This window comes from Dreissena polymorpha, chromosome 14, assembly GCF_020536995.1.
Source record: "Dreissena polymorpha isolate Duluth1 chromosome 14, UMN_Dpol_1.0, whole genome shotgun sequence".
Classification (NCBI taxonomy): domain Eukaryota; kingdom Metazoa; phylum Mollusca; class Bivalvia; order Myida; family Dreissenidae; genus Dreissena; species Dreissena polymorpha.
This window is the reverse complement of record NC_068368.1, coordinates 58,985,553-58,997,774: the sequence shown is the minus strand read 5'-3', so window position 1 is coordinate 58,997,774 and position 12,222 is coordinate 58,985,553. Positions and strand designations below refer to the sequence as shown.

Below are 12,222 nucleotides of genomic sequence, written 5' to 3'. Positions count from 1 at the left end.
TGGTGTTAAATTGCATAATCATTTTTTCTACAAACACCAATAATTAATTAATTAGTAAACTGTCATACCAATTAACCTATCAAAATCTACTTTAATTATTTGAAGTCAAACATATAGTACAGAAGATGCAATACTCTTGTTGTTTATCCAGTTGTTAAAAAAACTAATAATTTTTTCTTAAGTTTATATATATAAATATATATATATATATATATATATATATATATATATATATATATATATATATATATATATATATATATATATATATATACACATATATATAAAGAAGAAATCATAAGATGTTTAGTTATAAAAAGAGCACTTAATATATATATATATATATATCTTTTTATAACTAAACATCTTATAATGTCATCTTGATATGTATATCATTTTCTACCTTTTAATTGCATTTACTTTTTAAAAAGATGAAATTTAATACATAAAATGAATTTTAAAAAAAGGTAGGGGCTAACGTCCTAATGGGCTTTTGTCCGAAGGGGCAAATGTCCTAAGGGGCTTTTGTCCTAGGGGTTTTTGTCCTAGGGGCTAATGTCCGTGAGGGCTTTTGTCCTACACTCGTAAAGTGTCGCCCCAGATTAGCCTGTGCACAGGCTAATCAGGAATGACACTTTCCGCGTTTATGTTTTTTTGCGTTTACGGACAGTCTCTTCTTTGCATCAAATCCAGTTTATGCTGAAATTGCCGTCCCTGATAAGCCTGTGCGGACTGCATATACTAATCTGAGACGGCACTATAGGAACATGTATTAAACCCACTTTTCACAGAGCACGGTCCATATATAGTGATCAAGCCCTTCAAATCAGGCGTGTATGACTATTCCTTGAACAAAACCGTCACTTGACACTAACTAATATAAGATTTCAAACTGCTTCTAAAAGACAAAGCTAACCGATTGTAGTAACAATTTCTGATCGACGCAAAGATATAAGATAAAACTACTGATATTTATTACTTTTTAAATAATTATTTATGTTATTTTCTCCTTTTAATAATTAAAAAAGAACCATCGCAATTGTGTTAATAATAAGTATTAAACATATAGTGAGAAAAAGATTTAATGGTATATTTTTTACCGGAGGCTAGCAACAGTTACTAAGAATTCTGTATTTCAACAAGTTAAGTTTATTAATGAATCTTATACATACAAGAAAATTTACATCTGATACTACGTGTTGTGTATATATCATCAGGCTTGGTTATTAAAAGAAAAAATGATTACTGTACACATTACACTATTGTGCACACATATTATTAATCTTTAGTTTTCATTAATACTAATAAGTTCACATCATTTACTTTTTATTTGTTATACAATAAAGTCTATTGAAACAGAAACAATTATCATCGGCTTATCTATAAATTCAATATTGATTGGCGACTCCAAGACGGCAAGGATTGAAATATGACTAATTGTGGCATGATAAGAAGTAAAGAAAATTGCCTTTGATCTGTTAACGCCTCGTAATAAATAAGAGAAAAGGTGTTGAGAAACTCTTAATGCAATATTGAGTGAAGTGTCAAAGACGGCAACAATGGACATCTGGTTAATTATCAAATAATTACTATTTATAAATATTACTATTTATCTTTTAATGCCGTTTGAGAAACCTTTGACAAACAGTTGAGAAAGTTGAAATTTATAGAAACTCTCAAAACCTGCTTAGCTCATTGACTCAACTTGTATATAAGCAACATTCTAGCTGTATTATTTAAAAAAGAACTTTGTTCAAACCAACTTGTGATTTTAAAATGCAGTTCAAGGAGCTGGAAGTAACCATGATTATTTTCGTTTCATTCATAGTATTTGGATTGTGTAAAGCAGGTATGGCATTTTTCTTAATGTTCGCATGTCAATGAAATTCATTGTTAAACATAAGTAGAGTATTGTATATATTATTTTGAATATAGCATTGCTTATTTAATGTTCATATTCAAACAAAGCAGGGACCTGTTTGTATAGGTCCCTGAACAAAACCAATGCGATTCGATAAAACATATAATGACGGCCACTTTGTTTTTCAACACATACAATGCAGAACTAAATAACAATATGATTATGGAATACAATTCGTGAAACTGAGCAATACAAAATTCTTGTTGTAGGTGACTTTAAAATGCATTACAACGTTGTTTTTGTACAAAACCATATTTAAACAGGGACGCTTGTAAGCACAACGTATGATAAGATATTATTTTTTATAAATTTATTTGTATTTAAACATATCGACGAGTATTTCGAATAGTATGGTTTATTAACAAATTTTGTTGTTGTTGATCTTCACACATATATTTAAATGATAAATAGTGGCTCTACGCACAAACTCGGAAAGCACAAGTCCTATCTATTTGTTAATTTTACACATGTCATATATATATACGACAACTTGAATAATATGGGCAAAGAATACAGCCGTTATCGCCGATAAATAACCGAGAAGAAAAAGTTTCAAAGCTGAAAAATATATATTAAACAAAACTGTACAGTATATGTTGCGATATTAAATATTTTCGAAAAAACTTCTTACACGAGTGTCGCTTTTTTTGCGTATCATTAAGTAAGCAGGTATCACTTCATGCTTTTGATCTATTATGTAAGTTAGACATTATCGGTATATCATTCGTGGTCTCCCCTTTATTACATATCAAACGAAACAACATATTTTATGACCGCCATCATTTTCTTGTACTAGACATCAGATGCTTCCCTAATGGCACCATAGTGGTTCCTAACCCCGGCGGGCATTTCAACAAGGTGGATGTAGAGTCAAAGACGTGTCGTCTGCGAGGCTCCGAGATGCACGAGGAGCTTTGGCTCGACAACTGTCAGATGGTGAGTGGTATTTACAAGATTTTCCGAAGAGCTTTAACCCTTTCAGTGCGGGAACCGAATTTTGAAGGCCTTTGCAAACAGTTTGGATCCAGATGAGACGCCACAGAACGTGGCGTCTCATCAGGATCCAAACTGTTTGCTATTCTGATTATATTCTTTGAAAAAATCGAAGAAAATGCTCATTTTAGAAATTCAGCCGACGACATTTTAGCAGACGACAAATTTCCCAGCATGCAAAGGGTTAAATTTAACGCTTTCTTCATGATTGTATTGGATGTATCGTTCTGAAGCAGATACACAGAGTACTGCTTATTATTCATTTCATATAAGCCAATGACTGTACTGTACTATATGAGTTTTATGACATACGTGATATAAGTTATCTTTTAACAACCGCTAGGCGTTTAATCAAAATGAAATATTTTTCACGACTTATTTACATAATATACATATATTTATGTTCCAATTGCATGGCATATGACATTTAAAATAAAAACATCCCCAATAGCACCATAATTAAGACTATGGACACAGTTAAGAACAATTTCATAAATTCATACAATAAAACAATTGCGAAACACAGAAATTGAGGAGCGGTAATAATTGTTTTATTATACAGGACGCTATCCACAATGTGACATTATTGAAACTTGTGGAACCAGGTATCATCATAAACGGCACTTTTCGGTCTTTCGTCTGCAAACAGATCCCGGACGAGGGCATCATCGTGAACGTCAGTGTGGGCATGAAAGTCACGTGAGTATTGCAATAATATGTGTCAAATGCAAAATATATATTCAAACCGTAATAATGAGTGGGTTGTGATAATTGACGTGATCGACACGGTGAAGCAACACAGCATAACGATTGTATTTTCTTAAATGTGAATTGCTATAGAGATCATATTTTTGCGGCGGTAACATGCAGAATGTTTTTAACCCTTTAAAACAAAGTAACATTAAAACCGAAAATTTTATACATATTATACAAAATCAACTGACGGTCCAGGAGCGTTAAAATACGATTTATCACGTGAATGTATAATTTTAAAGCACAATATACTGTTCTTTTCAGGGAGGACCCATCGATACCCACAAAAGAGCAGGTGTTGGATAATGGAGTCCGAATAATAACACGTCTTGGGGAAAACACTACCGGTGCAAAGGTTCCCGCGCAGGCCGCAACAAAGATCGTCTGGGACTTACAGATAGGTAAGCGAATGTATTTTTAAAAACATTTACTGATCCTACATGTTTTGTGAAATCTAATGCGAATGTGTTACTACTGTGCAGTGACATTTAACATTCTATGGCACATACATTGTTGTGAAAAAGTATTTACTTAAAAGCAATTATAAAATATAATGTAATTGACCGTACAGCGTAAAAAGCTTGTTTTCCATTATAGCGCAATTCCGGATCATACCGGAAGTGTGCAGCTACATGTCGAAGAGCGGCCCCGTGATTCTGCTTCAGAACGGGTAAGATATGCTATTTTAAAGAGGCATGTTCTATAATGAGATTTATTTTTCAAACAAAAAATAAGCTGGAAATAAAAATCAGTAGTAATTTGTGTGGAAAAATAACTCCAAATTGCCCTCTTATTCGCAATAAATGACGTTAAAACACATTTTGTCTTAATTTTGTCTTAATTTATAATTATTCATTCTTGCAACGCATGATATATGATAAACATGCGTAGTAGGTAACAACTTGATATCATATGCTAAATATGTGTCGAGGACAACAATATGATGTTATATGCTAAATATATGAGTCACATGCATTAAAAACCCCAAGATGCTCAAATCCGTCACACGCGTGTAGCACCGTTTTCCCATACAGCCTCTAAAATGTGCCCATTGAATTGAGCCTGGTTTTATTTTTTTAGTAGAATATGTTGTTATGTACGCGCATATTTATAATTCACGTTTATATTCATAGATGCAGTAAAGCTTCCGGTCAGGTGTCGGACTTTGTAACCGGTGCAAGCGGCGGCTTCCTGATGTTATTTCCGGCCAGTTTCAGCGACCGAGCCTCCAATGACGTTGCCATAGTGTGTTCCGTGAGGGTGTGTCTTTCCAGTGACGCAGATAGCTGCAATGCGGTAAGTGGAAATAGATATGCGTTTCTTGTGGGGAATCAAAAATAAATAATTGAATTTTATTTTATATCAAGATAGATTGCGTGTGGTTAAACCCATATGGGAATTTATAATGTATGAAGGTAATTGTGTGGTTTGGAGCAGAAATATATAACAAATAAATGCTAATTAATTAAGCAAATACGCGAGTTATAATACATTGTTCAATGTTTGTTTTCATACTTGCAATGCACTTACTTCTCAATATACAGTTTATCATTGGTTTATTTCAGAATTGCGGAGCTAACAGCAAAACTAACCAGCGCCGACGCCGACATTTGGAGAAGCGTTCCACTTCCGTTCAGAGGTTGCTATCCTCACGATCCAATATGATACTCCGAAAGTCTCGTCATTCTTCAGAAATTCACAGTGTCCGAAGTCGACACCGACCGTGGGAATGATTATGTCATATTTATGTATTGTTCTGGCTGTGCTGTAGCATAAACATTACGAAAGATACTTTCATCTGAACAAACACAACAACACTAAAACTGATTGAAAACCGTGCTAGATGTGTATATAGCATGTATTTATATAGTACATAGTGTACATACCGTGTTGCAGATTGGTATAGGTTAATTCTACTAATTTCTGTATGCTAGTTTTCAAACTGTGTTATGCCCAGTTCAAGTTTGATCAATCAGATTGCTAAGGGTATATATTTTTCATGAAACTAATTTGTATTACTTCTTCACTGTCTGGCTTATATTTCGTTTCAGATAAGCCCGATGGGAACGAAAGTTATAGTGAATGTTTGAAATCATATTGCTGTTGTTGTGTTTTTTTTGCATTTGGCATTGACATTATTATTTTATTTTAATTAAAATAATTATGCTTATTTTATGAGAAAAAAAGTCAAACATACAGATTTTGTATTCCTTTGCCTTGTAAGACCAAGTGTTAATCTTGCAGAACGGGTTCCCATTCCTGTCTATGTTGCGCCACCATTTTGATTCGTGTTACGGTAAGTTATCGAGACTTTCATTAACAAAAGATCACGCATAATAATGACAGTTGCATCCATATAGCGTAAAAACAGTGCATGAGGCCCTCAAATACAAAGAGTTTGATACTATGCTGGTATTATACATTATTTGAAATAGTTTAGAATATTTTATTTAAAATATGTTTGATTGTCACATGTGGTGTTCATTTTGATCGCGGTGGCGGAATTGTATTTACTTAGGCAGACAAAATGAAATCCATCCACATATGGCATCACTAAGAATTGTTGACATACGAGCTAATAATTTATTTAAACCGTGTAATGAAACGAATGTTTCTCTGGTCTATTTATTTAAATGTATTATTTATTAAATTAGATGTAACGCAATGTCTTTATTTACATGCCCAAAACATGGCTCTAAACATTAACAGTCTTTGCTTGAAATAATTAAATTGAAAATCAACACCAACACGCCATTAAGTAAAAAGTGAGCAATATATGAAATAGTATTTTTAGAATATTTAAGCGCATGTAACTGTAGTACTTCGCGTCATATAACTTGTATTCAAAAAACAGACCTAAATTAATTATCTGGTGCAAATTTAGTGTGTCGTTTTAGCGTTTCTGAATACATACAATCTCAATATTCACGTGAATAGGCAAGCGTTTGTATAATGCCAACTGATACACTGTTTGTTCTTTGCTTCTTATAAATAATCTGAAATAAATATATATGATTGTTGTCAAATAAGTATATATTACTTACTTAAATAATTAAGAAAGTAACCGGTCTGAAAAAGGGGAAGGGGTTATGCTTTTACATGTTTTAATTAATGCGTCGGAATCGGCGCTGCAGGCGACGCGGTCGCGGCCAATTATTTGATATTTTAGGTAGCCGTTCTTTGAGAGCGAAAACAGCAGTTGCAATGAATACCTTAAACTTAAATGAACTTTACTCGACACTTGTGTACTATAGGATATAGATTCTTAATTACCGGGCGTCATTGTAGCCGCTAGACCGGTCTGTATCCATGAACAGAACGGGTGTCTATAATGTACATTATATCAAGTACATGCATCTAATCAACACGATTATAGTCTTAGTATGAGCTTGTGCTGCCAGTGACTGTTATGTTTCACATTGTATTGATTGTCGTACACACGTAAGATCCTACTTTTTTTTTATCATTTCGTGACGGTTTCTTCATTACTTAAGGACCGGAAGTACCCGGATTGTTTCACATAACTCAACCACAAAAATGGGCATACATTTCGAATCATGGCTGCACTTGTACGTGTTTTATGTTGAACTGAAATATATTCATTTTGTCGGGGTCTTTTACTGTGTGAGGTGGGACCGGTGAGAGTACCCTGGGAAAACTCAATATTTTCCAGATGGTGACCATCAATCCAACGCACATACACTGGAAATGGCAATTGGTCTCTAATCGCCTAGTGTCGATGCGCGTTAACGACCCACTACGTTATACCCCCGTCACACTGCACTGGCGTCCTTACTGCGTCCTTACGGCGACCCAAGTCGCAGTGAGGACGCCACAGACGCCGGAGGGACGCAGTAAGGACGCAAGAGGACGCAGTGAGGACGCCGAATATTGCTCAGGACGCGAGCCCACGGCGACCACTTTGAACATGTTCAAAGTAGTCGCCGAAGTCAGGCGTTTTACGACGTTCTGTTAAGGACGTCGTAGGGACGCCGTAGAGACGCAGTAGTCGTAGTAGGGACGTGGTGGGTCGCTGTAAGGTAGCCATGGACGTCGTGTGGTCGCCGCTCAAACCCACATAAAATGATCATTGACTGCAAGGCAACCGTACGGCGACCTAATTGCGACATTAGTACGTACTTTGTACGTCTATTGCGTCCTCAGAACGACTATGGTCGCAATACCAACGCAGTCAGAATGCCAAAGACGCCGCTCAGACGCCGTATGGTCGGCTTTGGTCGCCGTAAGGACGCAGTACGAACGCGGTAAGGTCGCCAGGGACCTATTAAGGACGCCGTGAGGACGCGCAGAACGCCATAAACCAGGACGCTGGTGTGATGGGAAGGCGAAAAACAGCATTTTTACCGAAAAAGTTATTGGCGTTCTTACTACGACAATCAGAAATTTCCAGAAACACAGTCTTAGGTCGCCGTAAGGACGCCAGTCCGGTGTGACGGTGCTATTTACCGGACAGAGAAATTACCGGAAACATTTATTTATTTTATCATGTTAGCACCGAGAGACATTTCGGGTTAACTTTGGTTCTAGTAGAATCAGTGGTTGAGGTCTTTGTAAAACATCTTAAGTGGTCTCCCTGAGTGGGGACCTGACCCGATGTATTTACAGATCCTCGGCCCTTTCATACGGAATACCGATAGGACCATCGTGGTTACACAATAAAATTTAGAGGGCGACAATGCGATAGTGTGATGGCGACAATGCGATAGTACAATGGCGACAACGCGATAGTACGATGGCGACAATGCGATAGTACGATGGCGACAATGCGACAACGCAATAGTACGATTGCGACAATGCGATAGTACGATGACGACAGTGCGACAATACGATGGCGACAATGCGATATTACGATGGCGACAATGCGATGGTCGCATGTGTTAATTAACCAATAAGCAGATAACGTGAATCAATCTACACTTAAATTAGTTTGATAACACAGTTTGTTGACGGGATTTATTAATCATCTCTTTTACAAACCGATTAGCGGATAAGACTAATTAGTCCAACAAGGAGCTTACGGGCTTTATCAATCGCCTTAAATCGGGTGCATATTGTCCGGGTTTACAACTAAATCGGGTGCCAATTGTCCTGGTCGACGAATTTACGTGGTGCTAAATGTCCGGGAATGCAAAAAACACAGGGTGCCGCTTGTCCGGGTGCCGTTTGTCCGGATACCACTCTTACTGACTGAAATATTTGTATGTCATGTTTTATCACGCATGCTTATAATAATTGTACAAGATTATCATGATAATGACAGATAAGGTTTTGATTGGAGAATACATTTTAATGAAAAGGCTTCATCCGCCTGATGACTTATACACTATTAAATACATCATTTAAATAACAATTAGATAATTATAATGATTAATACACGATTTCAATTACTTTATAGAAGACTGAAACAATACTTAAAGTTATGCATCTTAAAAAATCAATCTTAAAACGAGTTACATGTTCCTAGCTTAAAGATCTAGCATCTTATATTTTTTTGTTTTCTAGCAACAGGAATTTAAAGCTGGTTCGGTGGCTGTGGTATAATGGATGGGGTGTCTGCTAACTGGCTTAGTCACTGGGAGGTCTCTGTATTGATCCCTTAAGTGGGAGCATTCTTTAGATAACCCTAAAGACATACTATGGCGTACCATTTGGGTTGAAAGTCAGAAGACCTACTAGGTAAAACGAGAAATGTACGTCGAAGTACAACAATTGTACGTCGACATACACATATAAAATACACTTCAAAGTATATGTTTGTACGTCAAAGTACAATTTGTACTTCGACATACATGTTTGTACTTCGACGTACACATTTTCTGAACAGCCAATCAAAACACTTGTCTATTATGCCGCTTTTCCTTCTGATTTATTCATAATAAATGTTAAAAATCTTTTTTTTTAATTACGGACAAAATGAATAAAAATATCAGAATGGAAAAAAAACACATAGAAGTTTCAAGTATTTAAGCCATTGAAAAAGATTATATACAAATTTGAAGAAGATTTAATTGTTACATTTTTTAAATTAAAATTATTCAGCATATTGTGAGTATTTATTCATGCGGGGCGGAGTATCACGACCGTCCAGCGCATTACTGTGTAGGAAATTCCCAACGGTAACCAAACAGATACCAAATATTAACGGGATAAATAATGTATAATAACCTCCCCGTTGGTCGTATTTTGTAATAACCATAACTTGCATAAGTCAGAGTTTACTTCCGCCACGCCAGGTCAATAAATACGCACAATATCTATAAGTAAGCGGTCGATAGTCGCATAATTTGGTATAAATGTTCAATGTCAAATATCTCTTAAAGCAACAGATGTAAGGTATCTTCTGATTGGCTTACACTCAAGGGTCGGTGAAAATTGTACGGCAAAGTACATTTCTCGTTCTACCTAGTATGTCTTGTAGACTTTCGACGTCATGATACGTCATACATGTATAGACACTAAGTACTGGTCCTACCCCGGAAACAGTTTGTTTCATCAAATGTCTCAATCAACTTGACAGCTTGCTAAAGCAGTTGCATTAAGCATACAGTACACTGATTTAACATAATCAAAATCATGTGATGTGTCAAATCCATTTTGATTGACAAATTTGACAGGATTTTTTTTTAATCCAATAAGTTTTAGACTGTCAAATAACACACAATACGTATTGAAAGACATACCTGTAGCTTTCGTCTGTATACCACTGACTACATCAAAAGAATGATTTCTACTGTTGGGAAACGTTAACACCGCTAATTGTCTTCTTATTTACTATCAATGTATAATTATGTGTAACAGCATAACAACATACTTGTTTCGCAATTAAAATATTTAATAAATATAGGTATCTGGCAGGATTCTAATTTTCTTTCGCAAACTATTGTTGAATAGTTTAAATTTTGTCGCCACTAAAGAACTAGCCATTTTGTAGCAATTCTAAAATCACAGTCTAAACTGCATACACTTAGCTCTATAGTTACAATTTGAATGCAAATATTAGAATGTATCATGTTATTTCATCCATATTTTTTTATTTAAACATTCAAATTACACATAACACAGTACATATATAAAAAGGTATGTGGTATTGTGTGGAGATACAAAACACTTCACATCATTTATTTGCACATAAAATAATAGTTACAAAATAAGTAATACTAAAACACTGTCATCAACCTACTGTACACGAATATTTACGTATATGAAATTACAAAGTGGAATTATTTTATTACCTTTTACAAAATTAACAATGCTGGTTTTGTACTAGCCATAAAACATCATGGATTAACAAGTAACAACCAATTTATTAATTACACAATATAAAGGAAATCATATTAATTGCATTATGCATTTACTAAACAAGCTATTTGCTACTGTTTAGAATTACACTATCTTACTAAAAATGATCACAACAGGTACTTAGTGCTTTTACATACTTGAGGTAAGTTTTGTATTACTAGTTTGACATTAATTGACAGACACTTGTCGATATACAGACTAAATTTGCATGGGAACTTTCATTTTTTTTCAGCATAATTGCCTTCAAATTGTTAATTTAACAACCCTTTGACATCGTTTGCACATGTGAGCTTATTATACCATAGCTGATTTTTGTTTATAGATAGACAGATATAGACTTTACAAAGTTCTATAAAAGTTCACACATGTTCCATCCAAGTAAATCAACAGAACCAATAAAGATCACCACAGATAATAACTGTGTGTATAGCTTGGAAACTTTGATAGTTCAGGAATCCCTCCTTTGTTGATTTCTTTAAACCAACACTGTCAGTTTTGCTGGATAGAATGGCTTGTGTGATGCCCAGCTCTTGCCTTGGCAGAACAGCTTCTAAAGACGGAAAACCAACAAATATCTTAAAATCTGATTAATAATGCAGACAATTTATAAATGTCTTGTTTTTTGTTGACTTCGAATCTGGAAGATTTTTTACGTAAAATTGTGATAAGAAAATCAGAAGGTATCGGATTTTGTGGTTTTAGGCCTAAACTTATTAGTGACATGTAACCTTTCGGGATATTGGTAAAGTGTGAGCAGACGAGGTGTAAATACGTTAAAAATTAAAGCTAAAAGACTAAAAAGTTAGATCGGAATATCTTTAAATTTTGTGAATAAATGTGTTTCTAATGGATAACAACGACAACTTACCAGAATATTGCTCATGCTCACACGTACAACTTCTTTCTGAGAGCGAATGGAAAATGCGTCACGAATTCTGACAAATAAACAGTAGGGTGTCGCTATTGAAATACCGCGATAATACTGGAAGAATAGAGATGCCAACTATAATGTTTAAAACAAATATCTTTTTAACAAGCGTTTGTGATTTGTCAGGATATTAATAACAATAAGATATCGAAAAGATCAAAGCAAATAAATTTGACAGAAATCTGATATTCGGCAATATATTTAAGACGGGTTATGTTCACGTAAATTGTGTTTGGTAAAGACTGTCACTATATGTAGTGAACCAGTCTTCGGCTTATACCCACTGAAGAAGAGTATTCAGGGGAGA

The 12,222-nt window shown here is 35.0% G+C and overlaps 1 protein-coding gene across 1 annotated transcript; it reads left to right on the top strand.

The window, feature by feature from the left end:
- The first annotated feature begins 1,776 nt into the window (after positions 1 to 1,776).
- On the top strand, positions 1,777 to 5,700 carry LOC127857405 (uncharacterized). The gene is made up of 7 exons (XM_052393799.1): positions 1,777 to 1,849; positions 2,718 to 2,857; positions 3,477 to 3,613; positions 3,932 to 4,068; positions 4,265 to 4,337; positions 4,801 to 4,963; positions 5,233 to 5,700. Exons 1-7 carry the CDS (start codon positions 1,777 to 1,779, stop codon positions 5,398 to 5,400), a joined length of 891 nt encoding a protein of 296 aa, XP_052249759.1. The 3' UTR covers positions 5,401 to 5,700.
- The last annotated feature ends 6,522 nt before the right edge of the window (positions 5,701 to 12,222 follow it).